Source organism: Prosopis cineraria, unplaced genomic scaffold (assembly GCF_029017545.1).
Source record: "Prosopis cineraria cultivar Desert tree isolate PC_DT_omini unplaced genomic scaffold, ASM2901754v1 PC6, whole genome shotgun sequence".
Lineage (NCBI taxonomy): Eukaryota > Viridiplantae > Streptophyta > Magnoliopsida > Fabales > Fabaceae > Prosopis > Prosopis cineraria.
In genome coordinates this window covers 34515120-34537655 of record NW_026555337.1, presented here as the reverse complement: position 1 = coordinate 34537655, position 22536 = coordinate 34515120, and the positions used below count along the sequence as shown (strand labels likewise).

The 22536-nt window shown below is 31.4% G+C and overlaps 1 protein-coding gene and 1 pseudogene across 1 annotated transcript; one reads left to right on the top strand and one right to left on the bottom strand.

The window, feature by feature from the left end:
• Nucleotides 1–9940: 9940 nt before the first annotated feature.
• LOC129314464 (lipid transfer protein EARLI 1-like) lies at nucleotides 9941–11127 on the bottom strand (annotated as a pseudogene).
• A 3584-nt stretch (nucleotides 11128–14711) lies between these two features.
• LOC129312499 (retinoblastoma-related protein) lies at nucleotides 14712–22420 on the top strand. Its single transcript, XM_054955145.1, has 19 exons — nucleotides 14712–14889; nucleotides 15355–15515; nucleotides 16092–16196; nucleotides 16278–16420; nucleotides 16502–16598; nucleotides 16731–16777; nucleotides 17643–17838; nucleotides 18044–18110; nucleotides 18301–18480; nucleotides 18561–18754; nucleotides 18837–19716; nucleotides 19925–20084; nucleotides 20166–20238; nucleotides 20380–20556; nucleotides 20640–20759; nucleotides 20829–20973; nucleotides 21069–21190; nucleotides 21474–21589; nucleotides 22050–22420. Exons 2-19 carry the CDS (start codon nucleotides 15393–15395, stop codon nucleotides 22198–22200), a joined length of 3096 nt encoding a protein of 1031 aa, XP_054811120.1. The 5' UTR covers nucleotides 14712–14889; nucleotides 15355–15392; the 3' UTR covers nucleotides 22201–22420.
• Nucleotides 22421–22536: the final 116 nt, after the last annotated feature.

The window sequence follows — 22536 nt, the reverse complement described above, 5'->3', positions numbered from 1 at the left end:
ATCCAACTCCTAAAAAATGCCTTATATTTTTGAATGGAGAGAGTAATTTTATTTTATTTATGCAGATTCTCTATATTCAATTTAGAAATATTGATAAAAATTATTTTGAATAAGAAGATTATGGACATACTTAAAGATCAAATTAATAATCAAATTGAAAAAATTTTGTTTTGAGGTTTTTTGTGTAGTTTTCATTTAGGGTTTTTAAGGGTAGTTTTATTATTTTATTAAAGAAAAAATGATAATAAAATCTCTTTGAAATATATAAATGACAATTTAGTATCTCAAAATGTTATAATTCCTCTAAAGTCCCTAGGGACTTTTCTATCATTAATGAATTTATATAAATTAATAAATTACCTTTATTAAAAATAAATGATTCACAAGTTTTTTTAAAATATTCATAACTTTTTTTTATATTCCAACAATGCAATAGCAAATTATAATTTTACATGTTAAATTTTTTATTTCTGTTGCATTATTAAAAATATAAGAAGAAAATTTATAAATATTTAAACAAAACTTGTGAATTATTTATTTTCAATAAAGATAATTTGATAATTTATAAAAATTTATTAATGACAGAAAAATACCTAAAGACTTTAGGAGAATCATGACATTTTGAGAAATTAAATTGTCATTTATATATTTTAAAGAGATTTTTTTTTTTTTCTTTTATTAAATTAGTAAGTTTTAGTTACAAAGAGACGCACGGCTCTAGAAAAATAAAAAGGTACAGGAGGCGATGCACATAACGATTTCTACGAAGGGGTTGGCGCAGAAAGGATAGCTTCGTCCTTTTCTTTTCTTCATTTACCTCAACAATGGCTGCTCTTATTCTCACCTTGTGCTATTTAATTTTTAGTTTTATGGAGAGTTAATTTTTTGGTGTGATCGGCTCACAAACTATGATCCTAAATTTTAACCTGAGTCTTTGATATTCAAAACAAATTATTTTAATTTTATTTTAATTTGTTCTTTTTCTCTCTACCTCTGAATTTTATGCTTTAAATATTATTGTTGATTAAAGTAGCTTTATTGCATGATTTTTGAGTTATAAATTTTATTTGAGGTTTTACTTGCTATAATCGATTGATAGTAGTATAAAAGTAATTTGACTTGACTTGAGTGATTACTCATACTTTGTTTCTGGTATGGTTAACATAAAACAATTGTTAGATTATGGGTTAAGGAAGATTTTAATTAATCTATAACTTAATTTCTTATTTAATTCTTGAATGATAATTTAAAAAATATATAATAAAAATAAAATAATAAAGTTAAATAAAATTAATTTATTTTGTGGATGAGGAAGATTAAGTTTAGATTGTTAGGTTGTGATTGATTGCGTTGCCTGTGTTTGGTAATTTTTTCCAGTTGAACTTGCTTTTATTTATTTTTTAAAATTAATTTCATCATAAAAAAAAATCCCTCCATTATTTATCTTTTCATAATCATAATTCAAATAGTTACTTTATTAACTCTTAGAGAGACAATTTAGGTTATACTTTATTGTAAAATCTAATTTTATTAATTTTAGTGCTACTCAACAATAATGTCAATGCCCTAACATGTTTCTTAATTTGACCAAATATGTACAATGCAAAATAGTAAATATAATGCACCTATTAATTTTTTCTAAATACATTTTATATTTTCTTTTTTTAAAGAATACTTTTTCATATACTAAACAATGCTATAGTAGCAAATCAAATGGTCAACTACTCTCCCTATCCCTCAGTTTACTGTACAATCCCACTATTGCATAAGCCATAATTACTTAAATGTATGTTGACATGTTGCTCAGGTTATTAACCAAACCTTGAATTTATTAGTTGGAGATATAAAGAGTGATGAGCCTAATCTATCCCTCTCTTTAGAGGGACCAATTTTTTAAAATTTGGTTAAAATGTATAAAACATTTCTTAAACTTTAAAACAATTGCATATAATTTCTCTCATTTTTCAACGTTTAAAAGTAATCATTCTAATATTTCATTTTTCTTTTCAAATCCCCTACCATTAATTAACAATTATTTTATTAGTATAGTTATTATCATGTCATATTAATGCAATACAAATGACACATAACATAAAAAAATACTTTCATTATTTTTAAATATAATTTAAGGAAGGATAAAATTGTAATTTTTATTTTAACACATGTGATGATTCTTTTTTTCTTTGTTGAGTGATATTATTCTCATTGGTCACGGGTAATGCAATTTAAGAAAAAAATTATTATTTTATTATTTTTAGCAACTAAAACAGCATTTTATATTAAACAAATGAAAAGAAAAATATCTAAAAAGCTATCATTACTAAAAATCATATTAACTTCATTACCTGCATTGTTTATTTTCTTCAAACTCTTATTTATTTGTAAATGTTATTTTCTCATTTGAATGAAGTTTTTAATACTTATTCAAACAAAAAATATGTTGTGCTAAACTTATTCAAACAAAAAGTATGTTGTGCTTTAGAATAAGATATTTTTTGCTATTGGAGATTTATATCAATTTTGTTAAAAACAACTTGCAAAATATCATATTCTTTTATATTAAAGGATAAATGTTTCTTTATATGATTCTTATCAGTGATTGATTTTAGATATTTTCTTTTCATTTGCTTAATATAAAGGCTATTTTAGTTGGTAAAAAATAATAAAATTGTACTTTTTCTCTTAAATTGTATTATCCATGAACAATAAAAACAATATTGCTTAACTAAAAAAAATGAAAGCACCATCATTTGTGTCAAAAATAAAAATTACAATTTTACACCTCCTTAAATTGTGTTAAAAATAATGAAAATATATTTTTCATGTCATGTGCCATGTGTATTGCATTAATATGACATAAAAAAAATCTATGTTAATAAAATAATAATTAATTAATAATAGAGGGTTTTGAAAAATGAAATGAAAGGTTAAAAAGGTTAATTTTAAATATTAAATGATAAGAGAGATTATATGCAATTGCTTCAAAGTTCAAAAGATTTTATTGATAAGAGCATATGGTTCATGTTAAAAATCATTGCAAAAAAGTTTTTAATGGTTTTTAACATGAAACTAAATATACACTTGGGTTAACTTATGTTCTATTACTTTCTCTATTTCACTTCTTATTACACAAAAATGATTTCACTCTTTAAATTTATCTTAACATATAGGGTTAGGTTCATTTTTATTCATTAACTTTTTTTTAGAGGCACTAGACACCTTATATTGATAAGTAAAACAATTTTCTCTCTAAACTATTTTTTCAAAGAGCAAAAAACCCTTTTCATTAGTCATTCGTTAACATTTTTGTTTTTTGCTGACGTAACATGTTTGTGGAGCCCACACACACTAATAGATCTTTAGTGCTTATTTGCCTTTGAGCCTTGAAGTCTTGTCAAAATAAAATTTAATAAATATTATTAAAATATTAAGTATTTTAATATTTAATGATTTAAATATTATTACTTATAAATACTCATTCAAAATTTATAAATTATTTTTTTAAACACTAACAGCTCAAACTAGTTATAGATTACTTGCAATTTGTGAGTAAAGATTTGTAGATAATAATAATAATAACATTTATAAATAAATTAATAGGCCATCAGATAATTTTGATTATTAAGACCCACCTAGGCCACTAAAGAAGAAAGTGAACTCGAAATCACATGTTAAAATTTCTTTAGACATGTTGCTTACGTTGACTAAACGCTCCATTAATTCCCTCTATGTTTGTCCTTACTGCAAGGTTCCATGGTTGCACAAGCTTAGATTCCTTAATGTTATATTGACATGTTGTTGTTAGTGTGACTAAATTTGTTTTTAAAAAAGTTTGTCTTGACAATGGGATATGATTCCTTATATGCGCTGAGTTAACTAGTCATCAGGAGAGAGAGATGGCAGGCCCCACCATTTTCTTTATTCTTCTCTTTCTTGCATATTCTTCTATATATAGTAATCTCTTTAGACATTGTAAGTAAAATTTATTAAACATAATGACTCATAACATAATATTTAAATTTTAATTTTAATTTTAATTTTAATGATAACAAATATAGTTGTGTTATCATAGCTAATATGTTTGAGGATATAGAATAATTGACTATATGCATTAGTTGTTTTCCTATATAAATTAGTTAACTATAACTATGGAACAAATTCTTTAAAGTGTTTTTACTTATATTGTCTCGTACTATATGAGATTTGCAAAAATGATTTATGTCCTTGAAAGTTATTTTATCCTATCATATTTTTTTTTATCCTAAATTGATTATATATCCAAGAATGGTTAAGGTGTTATTTTTCATAACTTGGATATTTACAATTTATATAAGATTTTTTTTATATGCATGGCATCATATAATAACTTTTTTGCTTATTTTAGTGCATATTGATACTTGGACTGACCACTTTATTTTTGACATATTATTGAAGGTTATCCAAGGTAGAAATATGAGTGAGCAAGAAGAAGAAGCCATTTGAGTAATCATTAGCATACTTCACTCAAGGATGAAGAACAAAAAGATGATGAGAAAGATGATCCAATCGAAGCTCAAATGAATGAAGACTTATAAGCTTGAATTCATCATAGCCTTGGTCATGATAAGTATAACGTCATTAGGCTTTCTAATTTTTATGTTAAATTCATTGTTTTTTATGCATCATAACATACAGTTTAGTTTTAAAATAAATAGTAAGATGTGACATTAATCTTATTTTTAATCAATTATATCTCACAAGATTTGAAAATATTTCTCTTAAATATTATTTGAAAACTAACTCCATAAAGTTTCTTAAAAGATATATTTACTCAAAGTGGAGTTAGTTATTAACATTTGAAGTTCATTAAGAGTTTGAGAGATATTTAGTTTTGACCTTGATTCAGTATTTTCTCTATGTCTCTTAATATACAAATCTATTTAATGTGAAACTTCTTTCATTTAAAATAGACTTGTAAAGCTTTCTAAAGACATCTATTTCATTCAAAATAGAAGTAGATATGATTTTTTAAAAATTGGCTGTTAAAACTTTCAATACTCAAAAAAATGCTACTGAAGGCTCACGTTTTTTATCATATATCTCAAACTACTTTGAATTTGTGGTGGGTATTATTTTCTTGGAAACTAAACATCCAAAGCTTTCCAACCATAGGTCATTTTCCTAATTTGGACTTAAAATGAAAGAGTTATGATTGTTAGTATCTGACCCATAAACTATATTTTGGAATCCTGGAACAAAGTGCTTTAGCATCATTACTTTGCAAGTAGCACCCATGCTATTCTCTAGCACCCATGCCATTCTTGCTTTAGCACTGGTACTTTGAAAGCAACACCCATGCTATTCTTGCCTTAACACTTATGCTATTTTTTAGCACCCATGCTATTTTCCAACACTTGTTCTTTTTATGTTTTCTTTTCTTTCGGCTATGCATCTTTACTCTTTGACATTCCTTTAACACCTGTACTGAGGTATCAACGCCAATACTAATTCATCTTTCTTCAAAAATTCTAGTATCTATTTACATGTTTCAATGGAAAGCTCCGATATTATCTCTTCAGCCCTGTTCAACCTGCTCTCTAGAAGAAATCATTTAAGTTATTTTAACACTTATGCTATTTATTAGCTCTGGTATTATTTTCAAAGCTTTGAAATTGTAGATTTCATCAAATTTACATCAACACCCATACTTTTTATCAACACCTGTGCTATAAATCATCTTTTGAAATAACCTCTTTATTTCCATAAAATGCAAAATATCATTGTCATTTACAAAAAGCCCTATACTAGTACTATCAAAGTAACACGTGTTATTTTCACTATGCTATCATCATTTCTCATCACAGCAGCAGTACTATTGTAGATAGCATCGGTATTAAATTGGTTTTTCATTCTCTGTTTGTCGTTCTCAATTCTAAACTCTTTGAAACTCATTTTTTAGCTATTCTTTTCATTTGACATCAATTGTGTTCAATTAATAACCTTCCTAGAATCTATCTAAACATAATTATTACTTGGATCAAACTCTTTGTGATTCATTCTTGATTTACATCACCTGTGCTAAAATGCTTCGCCGATATAAACTTTCACCAACTTTTACCAGAGAATTAAATGCATGAATATCGTAAACCTATTTGAAAAGTTGCCAATTCCTACTATTCTTTTTTGGTAACAATGCTATTGCAAAGCTACAAATCTACATTTACAATAATAATATTAAAGATCGAACAGCAATGAAAAATTAATTATGTCTAACGAACACTTTGCAAGACGCAAGAAGAGAGAAGCCAACTACTCCCACTGCTATTTTGAATGAGTCTAATGAATCCTTTATCAACTCCAACTATAAAAGGACTCATCTATGAAGATCAAAGCAGAGATGTGAGTGGCCAAGCTGTGACATTCAATACCTTCGACTACTCTCTTTATTTGTCACGAATATTATTGTACTTCAATGCATTCATCTACTCAATGAGTGAATTTGTATTAGGATCACTTTATGATCAAAATTTCTCAATTACTTATCTGAGCAGACTTAAGATCAGGGGATCTTAAGTGGGTGTTAAAATTACCTCTGCAAAGGGGAGAGAAATAGACTTGTAAGTTTGAGAGATTGTCAGCGGCTTCACAAGTGCCCTGAATTAAACTTGTGGGATTTTTGTAAAGGAGAGTAATACAGACACTAAATCTAAGATTGTATTGTGGTTTCACAAGTGCCCGAATCAAACTTGTGGTTATTGTGAAATCTTAAAAGGTTCTTGGGGACTGGATGTAAGCCAAGTGGATTGGGCTAAACCAGTGTGTATTGCTCGTTATCTCTCTCATCTTGATTAGCTTATTTATCCTCTCATCATTCATATTTCAAGTTTCTGTGGTCAAAAGCTTTAAGCAAAAAATCAAAGAATACCCACCTCACCCCCCTCTTAGGTGATCGACATATCTTACAGAATTCTAATCATGTTGATAATATTGAAGAGAGAAATCTAATCTTTTGCCGTTATTGAAAATATCTTCTCTTTGAAATTATTCAAGAGGACACATGTTATTAGATGTTACACTATGAATAACACTACTAAAGATATCTTCTCTCTCTTGAAGTTGTTCAAAATGGCACTTGTCATTATTAGATGCTACATTATGGAAAGAGAGAAATCTAACTTGATATTTTGTAGTTACTAAAGATATATCTTCTCTCTCTTGAAGTTGTTCGAGACGACACGTGTCATTTGATGTTACACAAAGGATATTGCTAAAGAGAGAAATCTAATCTTTTGCGGTTACTAAAGATATCTTTTCTCTCTTAAAGTTGTTCCAGATGGCATTTATCATTAAATGTTACACTATGAATAATACTAAAGAGAGAAATATAATCTTTTATAGTTACTAAAGATATATTTTCCCTCTTGAAGTTATTCAAGGTGAAACATGTCCTCAGATGCAACACTACAATCACTGTTAAATTATATAATTTTCCATTCTTTATTACAACTTCATTTGATATTTTTTCCTTGTAAATATTCTTTTATTATGAAAAGAAGAAAAGGTTTGCGAATATGAGATTGGCAGGTTCCCATTTATTATGTTTTCATATAAGTGAATTAATGTGTTAATTTGCTTACTCATCAAACAGCTCATAACGATTTCAGTATTAAGATTCTTAATATTCTCTCATCTAAATGTAGAAACCTTTTACGATTGGATTCATGGTAATGGGTTTGTATTACATAGTACATTAACTGGGGCCCTTTATATTTAAATAAAAAAATATTGGGTTTTTAAATTTATATCATCATCCTTCTTAGGTTAATGAAGATCTAACAAAATTTATATTTTCTATTGACATGCTAAAAAGATCAACCAAATGCCTCCATTACTCTGCCACTCTTTTTGCTGTACAGTTTCAGTATTTGCAAAGATCTATTTCTTTAAATTTATGCGCTAACATATGTTTCTTAGTTTGACCAAATCTTTACAATGCAAAATAATAAATGTATCTATTACACTTTTCTAAATACATTTTATATTTTATTTTTACAAAATACTTTTCTGTATGCTAAACAATGCTATAGTAGTAAATTAAATAGTCTATTACTCTCTCTATCCCTCAGTTTACTGTACAATCCCGCTATTGCATAAGGCCTAATTACTTAAATGTATGTTGATATGTTGCTCAGGTTATTAACCAAATCTTAAATTTATTGGTAGGAGATATAGAGAGGGGGGAGCCCAATCTATCCCTCTCTTTAGGGAATCAGTTTTTCAAAATTAAAACTCTCTTAAATTTTAAGACAGTTTTATATGTCTTCTCTCATTTTTCAATGTTAAAAAGTATGTGCCCTACTCTTCATTTTCTTTTTCAAAACCCCCTACTATTAATTAACTATTATTTTATTAATATAATTATTGTTATGTCATATTAATACAATACACATGGCACATGATATGAAAAAAATATTTTTATTATTTTTAACACTATTTTAGGAGGGGTAAAATTGTAATTTTTATTTTTAATACACATGACGATTCTCTCTTCTTCTTTTTTTTTACTATTCTCATTATCCACAAGTAATACAATTTAAGAGAAAAATTATAATTTTATTATTTTTTATCAATTAAAACAACCTTTTATATTAAACAAATGAAAAGGAAAATATATAAAAAGCTGTTATTGATAAAAAAAATCATATAAATTTCATTACCTTTGTTTATGTCCTTCAAACTATTATTTGTTTGCAACTATGATTTTCTCCTTTGAATGAAATTTTCAATACTTTTTCAAACAAAATGTATGCTTTGCTTAAGAGTAAGATATTTTTTTGCTATTGGTGATTTGTATTGATTTTGTTAAAAATAACTTGCAAAATAACAGAGTTTTCTTGTATTAAAGAATAATTTTTTATTTATAAGATTCTCATCAATGATAGCTTTTAAATATTTTTCTTTTCATTTGTTTAATATAAAAGGCTATTTTAATTGATGAAAAATAATAAAATTATAATTTTTCTATTAAATTGTATTACCAGTGAACAATGAGAATAGTATTTCTTAACTAAAAAAATGAGAGCATCATCATGTGTATTAAAAATACAAAATACAATTTTACCCCTCCTTAAATTGTGTTAAAAAATAATTAAAAAAAATTTTCCATGTCATGTGGCACGTAGGAGGTTTTGAAAATCAAAACGAAAGGTTGAGTTAATTTTAAATATTAATTATGAGATAGGTCAAATGCAATTGCCTCAAAATTTATAAAAGTTTTATTCATTTTCACCTTAACATTTTTATTGGTAAGATTATTTGGTTTCATGTTAAAAATTATTGCAAAAATTTTTTAATGGTTTTCAACATGAAACTAAATAAGCACTTGGGTTAACCATATGTTCTGTTACTTTCTCTATTTCTCTCCTTATTACACAATAATGATTTTACTCTTTAAATTTATCTTAATATATAAAGTTAAGATTCATTTTTATTCTTGAACTTTTTTCAAAAAGCTTTGTGAGGCCCACGTGCAATGATAGATCTTTAGTGCTAATTTGCCCCCGAACCATGAAACCTTGTTAAAATGAAATTTAATGAATAATTTAAAATTATTAAGTATTTTAATATTTAATAATTTAAATATTATTATTTATAAATTATTTTTTAATATTAAGAGCTCAAATTAATTATAGATTGCTTGCAATTTGTGAGTAAAGATTTTTATAATAATAATAATAATAATTTTACAAATAAATTCATAAGCCATCTGACAAATTTGATTATTTTATGAAATATTCAATTAGAAAACCAAGACCCACCTAGGGCACCATAAAAGAAGATGGACTCGAAATCACAGCATGTGAGAATGCCATCACAAGGATAGAAGAGAAGAACGCTAGTTACTCCAAAAAGAGTCGCAAGCATTCATATTATTATTCATAAATATTATTATTATTATTGATTACATAGTCCACATAATAAAGCACACCCACATGATAATAGGATTTAATTTGTAGCAATCGAAACAAGTGGAATAACAACATGATAACATATGAAAGATGGTGGACACATATATAGCTGACGGGATCATCAAGCACATTGGTAGCCACGAGGGACTTGCTTAGAGCAATGGTTGAGAATCACAGTGAGAGAGATCGGAACGTTGAGGTTGATGCCCAGAACGTTAGCTCGTATTGCAGTGCAAAGGCAGACGGCGGCCTCAAGGTCGACGAGCCCTTGGATGAGAGAGCAGCATGGGGTCACCGGCGGCTGACCAATTGTCACGTTCACTAAATTCAGCACATTAGCACATGCCCCTAGTTTTAATGCGTCTATAGGACACGTGCCTGTTCCATTTCCAGATGCCGGTGATGGACCTAGAAATTTTGAATCGTGGTTAGGGACGTCGTATATTTACATGTAAAGATACACTTTTAATCTAATACAAAACATGCATCATATTTTCAACAAGCTTTTCTATGAAATTTCATACTTTGGTAGTGTTGAATTATTTTTTTTATGTTCAATACTATTAAAAATTTATTTCTGTGTGTAAAAAACCAAACAATCATTTAACAATCTATCCCATTCCCATGCAATTGTTCTTCTGATTCTTGATGATATTTAGGGATTTAGTTTTCTGAACTGAAGCAGGGAAGAAATTAAAAAAAAATAGAAATAAGAGGGGAAAGTCAATTTCAATGTGAAGAAAATAAATAGCCACAAATAAAATAATGAAATATAAAATGTGTGATATTTTTTACATGAGCCATGAAATTATGAATATAAAAGATAATAAAAAAATGAGTGACATAAGAAAGTAATATTATTAGTATCTATGAGATGGGGACACATGATGCACATATATACTACATATATTTAGTAAAGAAATTGCAAAAAGTTTATGGTGTCCATCCTTACCAATTCCAGGTGAGGGGCTGATCATAGGTCTCGGGCTAGGCATTGGATTGGGGATTGGTCTAGGGCTGGGCATTGGACTGGGGATAGGTCTCGGGCTGGGCATTGGATTGGGGATGGGCCTCGGGTTGGGCATTGGCTTTGAGCAATCTTGACCGGAGACTATGGAAAAGAAGAGAGGACTGAGGAGCAGGAAAGAACAAAGGTGGAGGAACAAGGTTTGTAGGCCATTGATGAGGTGATCTATAAGCCCTAGTAGCAGTAAGTGTATCACTGGTAGAGCTTGGAAGAGATGAGAGGAATGGGAAGCCAAGGGTGGTTTATATAGTGGTGGATATGTGTGTGAGGGACGTGAAGGGGCAAGGATGTAAATTAAAGCATGCGTGAAGGAAATATTATTATTGTATGCATTTTTCTATTTTCTTTTTTGAAAGTACTTTTTCATATAGTGAACGACAAGATATTAAAAACTAAACTGATTGTTGAACTGTTCAAAACAATAGATTAAGGGTTAGTGATTTGATTGGGAGTCAGACAAGTCTTAATTAAAATAATTTAATATATATATATATATATATATATATATATTCATATTTGAATATTAAGGGAAAAAAAGCCAATGGCTTTGTATCTTAGTGGCATACAAGCTCTCCTATAAGTGAGAGGTCGTAGGTTCTATCTTGCTTGTAACCTCAGGCAATTGGTGCGTGCCCTTTTAATTGAAAAAGGATATGAAAAAAAAAATCAATATTTAAATAAAAAATTATTAATTCTATTTAAATAACCAATAAAGAGAGATATTTTATCTTATATAAGTTAATTAATACAATTGCAACAAAAATTCAGTAAAACAATATTAACAATTAAATAATTTACTATTTTTTGATACACTAATTTAGTATTCTTTTGACGAGGCAAAAGTTGAAAATTGCAAGAGATTAAAAACGTGCAAGGGAGGCTAAGTGCGTGTTCGATTTTTTATTGGTCAAAAGTCAATTTGTTTGGCAAACATGAATTTAGTGGAACAATAATGGTGATTGACATATGAGTATTATACCATACTATCATTTCCCATTTTTAAATAAATTTAAATCATAGTTTTGATTAAAAAAATTAAATTACAGCCGTTGATTTTTTTAGGAGATAACATTACCGTTGATTTGAAGCCTCTCATTTTCTCACCGAGGCATCTTTTCTACTTTTTCCCTCTAAAACTTTCAATTAACTTCTCTCCATTTCTTTCTTGTCCATTTTCTTTCCACTTTCTATATCAATCATTAAATTATTTTTTTAGCCAGATTGATCATTGAATCAAATTTTAAATGGTTATAATTTAATATTTTATAAAATTAATATTAAAATTTAATAAATAAATTTTAATATAACAAATTTAATCTAAGTTACAATTCAAGATTTATCATTGTAATCAAAACATTTAAAAATTATTTTTACAAAATATTAAATCCTAACCATTCAAAATTGGATCCAAAAGTTGAGAGAGGAAGTTGAGAGAAAATGGAGAGACATCAAGTCCCTAAAACCAATACTTTCAGGTAGTTTTTTTATCATTCATTTAAGATCACATATGAGAAGCAGAAGAAAGGACAAAATGCTTCCATGGGAACAATTCAATTGTGCAAGAAAGCTCAAGATATATAGCAAACTTGACGAGGAATAAGTTTCAATCCGTGGTTTGTCTTTTTTATTTTGACTTTTCTCTTCTTCATTCTTTATCATTTTCTCCTTCTTTCTTCTTCCTTTCTAGTTCTCCTTTGTTATTTCAATGTCCCTTCTTCCTTCTTTTTTTTTCATTGGGATGTCATTTTTTAGGTTCAATTTCCTTAACCTAAATGAACTTGTCAACTTGTTGAGCTAGCCGGGTTATACTTACTTAACACTGAGTTGATTGGCCCAATCAATTCAATAGAATGATAATTTAATTAAAATTCTAAGCCAATTTGCTAATTTGATTGATCAAATCAATCCAATTTTTAAGACAATGAATAAATCAAGTGGTCTACTACTCTCTCAATCCCTCTCTTTGTGCACAATCCCATTGTTGCAGAAGGCCTAATTACTTAAATATATATTGACATCTTGCTCAATCTATTAAAAAACCTTGAATCTATTAGGAGATATAAAGAGTGGTGGGCCCAATCTATCCCTCTCTTTAGGGGGACCAATTTTTTTTTTCATGTTAAGAATCATCACAAAAATGTTTTAAATGGTTTTTAATATAAAACTAAATATGCACTCAAGTTAACCAAATATTCTATTACCTTTTCTATTTCTCTCCTTGTTACACAATACTTTCATTGAAAATGATTTTACTCTTTAAATTTATATTGACATATATTGTTCAAGTTGTCTAAATTGCAACTCTTTAAACAACTATCAATTAAAGTTTGTGGACTTTTTAACCAGTGTGCAGTAAAAAAAAATATTATCTCCCAACATGCTACATGATGAAAAGAATTTATCATGCTAATATCAGTTCAAACTCAACTTGGACCAAATGGATTTATAAACATGCTAGATTGAAAAGAAATGAATTAATGAACATCATATATATCTTAACTTATTGCGTGAATAACATCCTAGATCATGAATTCTTGAAATGTACAAAAAATTTCTCTCAACTTATAAATTTCAAGCACTTGAAACCATACTATTAAGTTAGAGAAAACGTCCGTTATTTTTAAGTATCAAAATGATTCTCACATTAGTGTATAACTGGGCCCCACAACTATAAAAATAACAACCATTTTCTCCAACTTAATAATAAAGTTTAGGCATTCAAAATTTTGAAGTTGATGAGAATTTTTGCACATTTTAAAAGTTTAGAGTTTATAATTCAAGATATTATTTACGTAATAGTTTAAGATTTAGGATGTTTGTTAACTCAAAAAAAAAAGGCCTGAAATGCACCGGTTTCCTTTTTTTCATGTTGTCAAATTAAAAGCTGGCTTCATTGAAACCCATTTTTCCCTCATGTATTGTTAGACGTAACTGACTCCTCAACAGCCCACTCCCAAACCCACAACAATGATGTACCCAATGGTGGAATCACAAACCTAAACCAAAGGTCCCCAATAGAAATCAATGATTCAAACCTTCTTAATATTTCAACAAAAGGGGAAAATACTTACATGACTTCCTGTTAAGAAATTAATTTTTGTCCAACGTTATAAAGGAATTTTTCCTATTTTTAAGTTTATGTATTATTAATGCAGTAATGTTTTAATTCATTTAAATGAAATATAATTTTTGTTCTTCTATAGAAGAATCCAATAGAATCATCTTTACTTCTGTTAAATATGAAAAGTAAATATAAATAATAATCTATTAAATAAATAAATAAACCAGACATTAACAGTTTCTTTGATCAGTTTGGGCTTTTTAGTGATCCGCTTCATTTTATTATTCAGTTTTAAATCTAAAAAAAGGAAGAGGCATCGATATTACTGTACTGATATCCAACGGTAAGACTGCCTGTACAGTAATTTTACCGCCAGCTCGACCGAATGAGTAACAAAGAAGGATCCAATAGGAAAAGCGAGATGTGGGGCCCAGCCGATCACACGGGAGTCACGTGGGCCCCACTTTGCTGTTACCGAGATAAAAGCCGTAGCCATGAATTTTAGGATCTCCGTCATAACGCCGTAACGGCGACCTCCCATTCCAGGGAATCTCGTAACGGCGGGAATTTTGGCGGTAAGAAAACCTGCGTGCATGACGTGTCAGATTCCCATTGGTTTCTCATACATGCATGTATGTTGGACATGGTACTCATAGCATCATGTCCGTGTTATTTTTCCCGCGCGACAACACGGAGGGTTTCACAAGGGGGTCGAAATTTAGAGAGAGAAACAGGAGAGAGGGAAAAGTGAAGCAAAGATAGGGCTCAGAGCTGCTTCAAAAACCCTTATTTGGCCGATTCGATCTGAGATTTCGTTATTGTTTTCTTGGTTTCTGTAGTGGATCTGCTTGGAGGTGAGAGTTAAGGATCGGAGTATAATTGTTGTTGGTAGTCGGCTCTAAGTCTTTGTTTTTAAATGTTTATTTATGTTTTCTTTCTTCTTTCCAGTTCTTGTTAAATCTTGTCTCGGCAAATTATTTTTTGAAATGGCGTTGATTCAGACAATTTGTCAAAGTTTATTTTTCCAAACATGCGGTTTAATTCACTTTTTTAAAAATGAAAACTTTGCCTCGAGTGTGTGCACTGGGTGGTGAGTTTACTAGCCTTTTATTTATTCAAACTATGTTTACTGTAATTTGCATTTTGAGTTTCTGGGTCAATGCTGCTACTTGCTAGGATTTGGGTTTGCACTTGCAGGTATGGCGGTACTGAAATTGAATTCTTTCTTATAATTGGTGAAGAAAATCGAATTTCCGGGACTTGGCAAAGTTTTGATTCCAGGATTTGAATCCTAATTAACAATCTTATGTGCCGTACAGGTGTGATCTGCGTCGATAGTGGATTAACTAGGGTTTCCATGAGTCCACCTGCTGAGGAGAAGATGGAAGATTGTAAGGCAATAACTGCCCCAGCTAACAACTCACAGGTCCATGGCGAACATGGTGACCCTGCTGACTCTCGATTCACTGAATTCTGCAAGGTTCCTGTCGTCTTACTCTTTAGACAACTCGTCTCTGCTTAGTTATTTTTTTCCCTTTTTATTTAAATATTTTGTAACCACCTTCTTGATTTTTCTGGCTTGTAATTTTAGTTTTCCATTATGCTATCAAGAATACTTATATCCTTTTTAGACCTTTCTCTTATTATTTTCTAATTTTGTTATAACTGAGGAAAAAGTTAGTGGGGTGCAGCAGGGGGAATGTGAGGAGAAACTAGCAGGTGTATGCCCAGTAGGTTTTTATTTTTATTTTAATGTTTTTGCCCTGGGGAGCGGTGCAATACATGAAGAAGTGAACTGAACCCCTGGGTAATATTGAAACGGAAAAGGAAAATGTTACACACACACATGTGCTTTTGTAGTTTCTTTTTGAATAATGTTGCAATTAGCTATAAATAAATGTATGATACGCACACGTGTCACGTACATGGGAGTCACTGCTCATATGCAGGAGTCATGTGGGGCCCACTTTAATTGAGATTTTGTAGCCATTACCCTGACCATTTATGTGGCTTTCCCCCTTTTGAGAAGACAAATTTACGTGGTTTTTGACAACAGAATGGGTTATCATTGGATGATGAAAGTTGCAGACAAGCAATGAAGCTGTTCACAGAAACCAAACACCTTCTACAGACCAATGTATCATCTCTTGGGAATGGAACGGTACACAGTAATTCTTTAATAAAATTGAACTTGACATGAAGTCTTTCTGTGCATTTTTAATGTTGCATATCTCCGTTTCAGTATGAAGAAGCAGAACGGTTTTGGTTTTCCTTTGTCTTATACTGTGTCAAGAGATTGGCTGATAAGCATACAGACAGTGAGAAGAAAGTGACTGATAGCAATGGGCTTACGTTGTGCCAGATATTGAGAAAGGCAAAGCTAAAGTATATTACTGGTCCTCCCTAGTTCATATGTTTGTAATTGGTTCTTTTATGCAATGTTGTCATCTATCTTGTATTCTACAGCATTGTGGACTTTTTCAAAGAACTTCCTCAGTTTCTTGTTAAGAGTGGTCCAATTTTAAGTAATACATATGGCACAGATTGGGAAAACAGGCTTGAGGTATTGACTAAGAAGATATTCATGCTTTCTATTTTGCAATATTTTCTGTTCAATTTTGTTCGCGTGGCCCTTCTTATTTATTACGTAATAACGTTTCCCCTTTGGACTTTTCCTTTTATATTTCTCTACAAGGCAAAGGAGTTGCATGCAAACTTTCTTCACTTGAGCATTCTTAGCAAGTGAGTGGTTCGTTATCTGTTTCTTCTTCAGATATTGTCTTAAATGTGCGCTGATTTATCAATTTACTTGAGATATTATAATAATTTCCCTTATTTGCTTTCTATCTTACTTCATCCTATCTATTAAAATCAAGTCCCTATTACTTTTTTTAAAAATTCTAATATCCTTAGGATTTTTAAATACTAAAATCATTGAATCTTGTTATATAAACTAGAATTCCAGAAGCAATCTTCTCCTTGATATTTTATATTTCATATGCTGTCTTCAAGGCATTGATTTAATATTGCTTCTTGTGGCCATGTTTGGTGGTGGGAAAGCTTTTCTAATTGTAAGGGAGAGGTGGGAATGGAGAGAAGAGTGATGGAGAGAAGAGTGGTGGAAAGAAAGAGGGAGAGAAAGAAGGCGTGTTGACTTTCACTTGTGTGTCAAATGTAATTATTTCTGAAGAAAAGGGAGTATGTTTAATTGACTATCTTTATGGAGATTAAAATTTGCCCTTGGGACTGAGTGTTTTGGATGGCACAGCCATAATCAGTTGCTGATGGATCAGGGGAAATTTGGGGTGCTAAGTGGTTAGAAATCTACAGTTAGTTTATTGAAAACTAAGCATTTTATCTGGAAAAATATCAATGCTCTGTATACGTATAATTTATGCTATTGTTCAGCACATGTCCAATGAAAGAGCATATAATTTATTCAAGGAAAGAACATTTAAAATGGTTTCAGTTAGTCATCTTTTAGACTTTAAGGTGTTTCTTCGCTGTACAATTGCTGAGCATAGTTTTCCATTATAACATCACTCACTTTGAGTATCCTGTATGATGTGCAATTTGACATCACATCTTTTTAATTTGGTGTTGCTAGGTATTATAAGCGTGCATTCGGGGAGTTCTTCTTGGCAAATGATGTTATTGAAAAGAATTCAGCTGTTGCTAAGACTGGTGATTATGCATCTCAATATCATCGATTTGGATGGTTGCTTTTTTTGGCTCTTCGTGTTCATGCTTTCAGCCGTTTTAAAGACTTGGTGACTTGCACCAATGGTTTAGTTTCTATATTGGTCAGTCACATTCCTGCACCATTCTTTTTCTATAATTTGGTTCTCCTTGAATATATTGGCAATTCTTTTCCCGTAATGCTTTTTAAACTTTAGAATGTTCAATTATTCATCATAAAAGCCATCTATACATGTTCTTAATATATGTATATAATATGAATTCAATCATTTGGATAACATTCTTGTTTGTTTGGTCTATGTTTGGCAGGCTATCTTGATTATTCACATTCCTGCTCGCTTCAGAAATTTTAACATTCACGATGCTTCACGCTTTGGTAATACTCTTTCTTCTTTGCCCCTCTTGCTTTGACTCATTGTGCCATTCTCAAGTAATCTTGCTTCTTCACTTAAATGCAAGCTAGTGCTTGTGCACACACAAATGCATATTCCTTATGGGTTATTTTGGAGATGATTTTAGATTTTGGTTCTTCTCTCTGTTTTAATTCAGTTGAATGTGAATTTTAGTTAAGAAAAGTAGCAAAGGTGTGGATATCATTGCGTCACTTTGCAACATCTATGACACCTCAGAAGATGATGTGAGGAAGAATATGGGGAAAGCCAATAATTTAATCGCAGATATATTGAAGAAGAAGCCTTGTCTGGCATCTGATTGTGAAACTGTAACGCTTGAGAATATTGACAAAGGTTCTTCTCACCTGTTGTGTCAGTTATTATTCATACATATCAATGTTGTTATGGTTTATTGATGACGCTTTCATTTGCAGATGGTTTGTTCTACTTTAATGATCTTATGGAAGAATCATCTCTGCCATCCTCTTTAGATATCTTAGAAAAAGATTATGATGATGCCATTCATAACGAGGGTGAGCTGGATGAGAGGTTGTTTATCAATGAGGAGGATAGCTTATTAGCTTCAGGAAGCTTGTCTGGAGGTTCAATGTCAGCAAGCAGTGTCAAGGTATGATTAAATTTGAAGTTTCTTCTCAAGTCTACTATCTTGTGTAAGAGAATACTGATAAACCTTTTTTATCCTTCTCTAGAGGAAATTTGATTCATTAGCGTCACCTGCAAAGACAATTACAAGTCCACTCTCTCCACAATGCTCTCCTGCATCTCATGCAAATGGCATTCCAATTAGTTCAAATTCAAAAATGGCAGCCACTCCTGTAACCACTGCTATGACTACTGCTAAGTGGCTTCGCACTGTCATATGTCCTCTTCCATCAAAGCCTTCACCTGAGCTGGAGAAATTTCTGGCATCATGTGATAGGGATGTCACAAATGATGTAGTGCGCAGGACACAGATTATATTGCAGGCTATTTTTCCTAGTAGTCCTTTAGGAGAGCGATGCTTAACTGGAAGCCTTCAAAATGCAAATCTCATGGACAATGTCTGGGCAGAACAACGGAGATTGGAGGCCTTGAAGTTATACTATAGGGTCTTGGAGGCAATGTGCAGGGCAGAGGCCCAAATACTGCATGCAACTAATTTAACCTCATTATTAACTAATGAGAGGTTCCATAGATGCATGCTTGCATGTTCCGCAGAATTAGTTTTGGCCACACATAAGACTGTAACAATGTTGTTTCCTGCAGTGCTGGAGAGGACTGGAATTACAGCTTTTGACCTTAGCAAGGTGATAGAAAGCTTCATTAGACATGAAGATTCTCTCCCAAGAGAATTGAGGCGACATCTGAATTCATTGGAAGAACGGCTTTTGGAGAGCATGGTATGGGAAAAGGGTTCCTCGATGTATAATTCTTTGACAGTTGCCAGACCTGCCCTCTCTTCGGAAATAACTCGTCTTGGATTGTTAGCTGAACCAATGCCATCATTAGATGCAATTGCAACTCATATTAACTTCTCTTGTGGGGGGCTGCCCCCTGGGCCTTCCTTACAGAAGCCTGAGACTTTACCAAGTAATGGTTCTTTCTGCTTGAGCTTTTTAGTAGTGTTTGCATACTTCCAGTATAATTCATTGTTTATCATATCTTAGTGTGTAAATTTTGTTGTTCATAATGACCCAAAGAGTTTTTATTGCCTCCTTATTCCTCCCAAAGGAATAATTCTATGTTGAAGACACATGGTTTTTACAGTTTAGCTAACGGTTCTGTCAATGCGTTTCAGATCAAAATGGGGATATTAGGTCCCCAAAACGACTCTGCACAGAATATCGAAGTGTGCTAGCAGAACGAAATTCATTTACCTCACCAGTGAAGGATCGGCTTCTACCCTTCAGTAACCTTAAGTCAAAGCTGCCCCCTCCTTTGCAGTCAGCTTTTGCAAGGTATATCTTGAATTTCTAGGCTGAGAGCAGTAATCATAATTATTTGGTGCACTGCACTGAATAACCTTGTCTTCTATGCAGTCCAACAAGACCAAATCCAGGAGGTGGAGGGGAGACGTGTGCAGAGACGGGGATCAATATCTTTTTTGGAAAGGTATTGCACCTTGATAATATGGTTGAAGCAGTTGTGTGAAGTCTGTATTTGGTCAAGATTTGTATTATTTCTTTTTGTGCTTCATTTTGTCCTTATATTTCTTTATTAAGATGATATCTTGTGTGAACTTGTGTGTCCTAGATTGTTAAGTTGGCAGCAGTCAGAATAAGTGGCATGGTTGAAAGGCTTCAATTGTCTCAACAGATAAGAGAGAATGTGTACTGTCTTTTTCAACAAATACTAAACCAAAGGACATCAATCTTCTTCAACCGCCATATTGACCAAATTATTCTCTGTTGTTTCTATGGAATTGCAAAGGTCCAGCTTTGAAAAAATGCTAGAGTTTTTAAAGCTGTTCTTCATTTATTTATTGCTTCATTCTTATTGTGTTCCTTTTGCAGATTTCTCAGCTGAACCTGACTTTTAGGGAGATCATTTTCAACTACAGGAAACAACCACAATGCAAACCACAAGTTTTTCGTGGTGTATTTATTGATTGGTCATCAACACGCCGCAATGGGGTACGTGATCAAATTTCACTCCTTCCTTGCTTTATGAGAAGTCTGATATTACAAATGATTTTGTAACAGAGAACAGGACAGGAGCATGTCGATATCATTACATTTTACAATGAAATATTCATCCCTTCTGTAAAAGCTCTTCTGGTTGAGCTTGGTCCTGGGGGAACAACTACAAAAGCCAACCGAATACCTGAAGCAAACAATAACAGTGATGGTGCAGTTTTGGCTCAATGAGCTATTTTGAGTTTTATACCTTGCTTTTTCTGCTGTTTCAGGCAAACCATTGACTAGTATACCTCTTCTCTTCAGGCCATTTAGCTCAGTGTCCTGGATCTCCTAAGATTTCTCCTTTTCCTAGCCTTCCTGATATGTCCCCAAAGAAAGTGTCTGCATCACACAATGTATATGTCTCGCCATTGCGATCAGCCAAGGTATTTGTTTCCCTTTTTTTTAATCTGTATATTTTTTTGCCCCCATTTACTTACGTTCGTTCACCACAAACAAATGACAACTAGACTTACTTCGTTTGACTTCTAAAGGCTGTTTCATTCATTCACTGAGTCTATGCTATTACACTAGTCTTTTCTTTCCCCTTTTGTAATAATATACACCAAATGTTGTCTCATAACATGTCCCAATGCATGAATTCACTCCAGACTGAAAAACAAATTCTATTTTCACTGAGTGTGAGCTTTTTTCTTTTTATCTTCTCAGATGGATGCTCTAATATCACATAGCTCAAAAAGCTACTATGCCTGTGTTGGGGAGAGCACTCATGCATATCAGAGCCCTTCAAAAGACCTAACTGCCATCAATAACCGTTTGAATGGGTATGATTTCTCTAATCTTAAATTCTTCTAGGTTGAAATATCTCCTAACAAATATTCCAAGGGAGACCGACTCAAGCAAAAAAATAAGAAATGAAGTTAGCCATGATTCATAGCAAAATATTTGTGCATGTTGTGCCCAAAATTTCAATAAAGCTTATCTCTCGCATACTCATGGCCACATCTTAACTTGATTTAACTACTAGTCTTTTTAAACAAATCTGCCAAAACATCTCATTGATCATCGCTATCTGGTTGCATTCCATGTTTAGGAAAAATAAGTATCTAAATCATGAACATGTCAAATACACTTTTTTATAGGCTTGTGTTTTTTTCGCCATGCTTACATGTTTGTTTATGATTATCCTGGTTAACTCACTGTACACTGGCATTGCCAAAAAACTTCTCGATTTTTCCCTACAAAGCAAAGCTGACATTATCTGCTCTATTTCTTTATGTTTAGCACCCGGAAGGTTAGAGGACCCCTCAACTTTGATGATGTTGATGTTGGGTTGGTCAGTGACTCCATGGTTGCAAACAGTCTCTATCTTCAGAATGGAAGTTGTGCATCCTCGTCAGGAGCACCAGTGAAGTCTGAGCAGCCAGACAGTTGAATGTTTAACTTAGAATTGTTCATGTGTATATTCTAATTACTCCTCATTTTTCATACAGTTAGTTCATAGCAGTGCGTTTATGACACAGGTGGGTATAGAATGAGCGGTGAGATTGTACAATGCCGCCACTGCCTGCCTTGTACTTTGTGTATGTTAGGTATTGGAGTGGAAAATGTAGGTCTCTCGCTTAGTTTTGTCAAATAAAAGTTTCTTCCTCTTTGTAGTTCAATTTGATTTTTCTTTTCTTTTCACCCCTTGCTGGGTTCAAAATTTTGCAAGTTAATCCTACTCACCTAGATCTTTTAATAACTATACATATCTTAGTCACCTAAAATC

Coding starts and splice junctions, on each gene's coding strand:
- LOC129312499 (XM_054955145.1), top strand. CDS start 15,393: ATGAGTCCACCTGCTGAGGAGAAGATGGAAGATTGTAAGGCAATAACT. Junction 20,760..20,828: donor CATCAACACGCCGCAATGGG/GTACGTGATCAA, acceptor ATTTTGTAACAG/AGAACAGGACAGGAGCATGT. Junction 21,590..22,049: donor ATCAATAACCGTTTGAATGG/GTATGATTTCTC, acceptor CTTTATGTTTAG/CACCCGGAAGGTTAGAGGAC.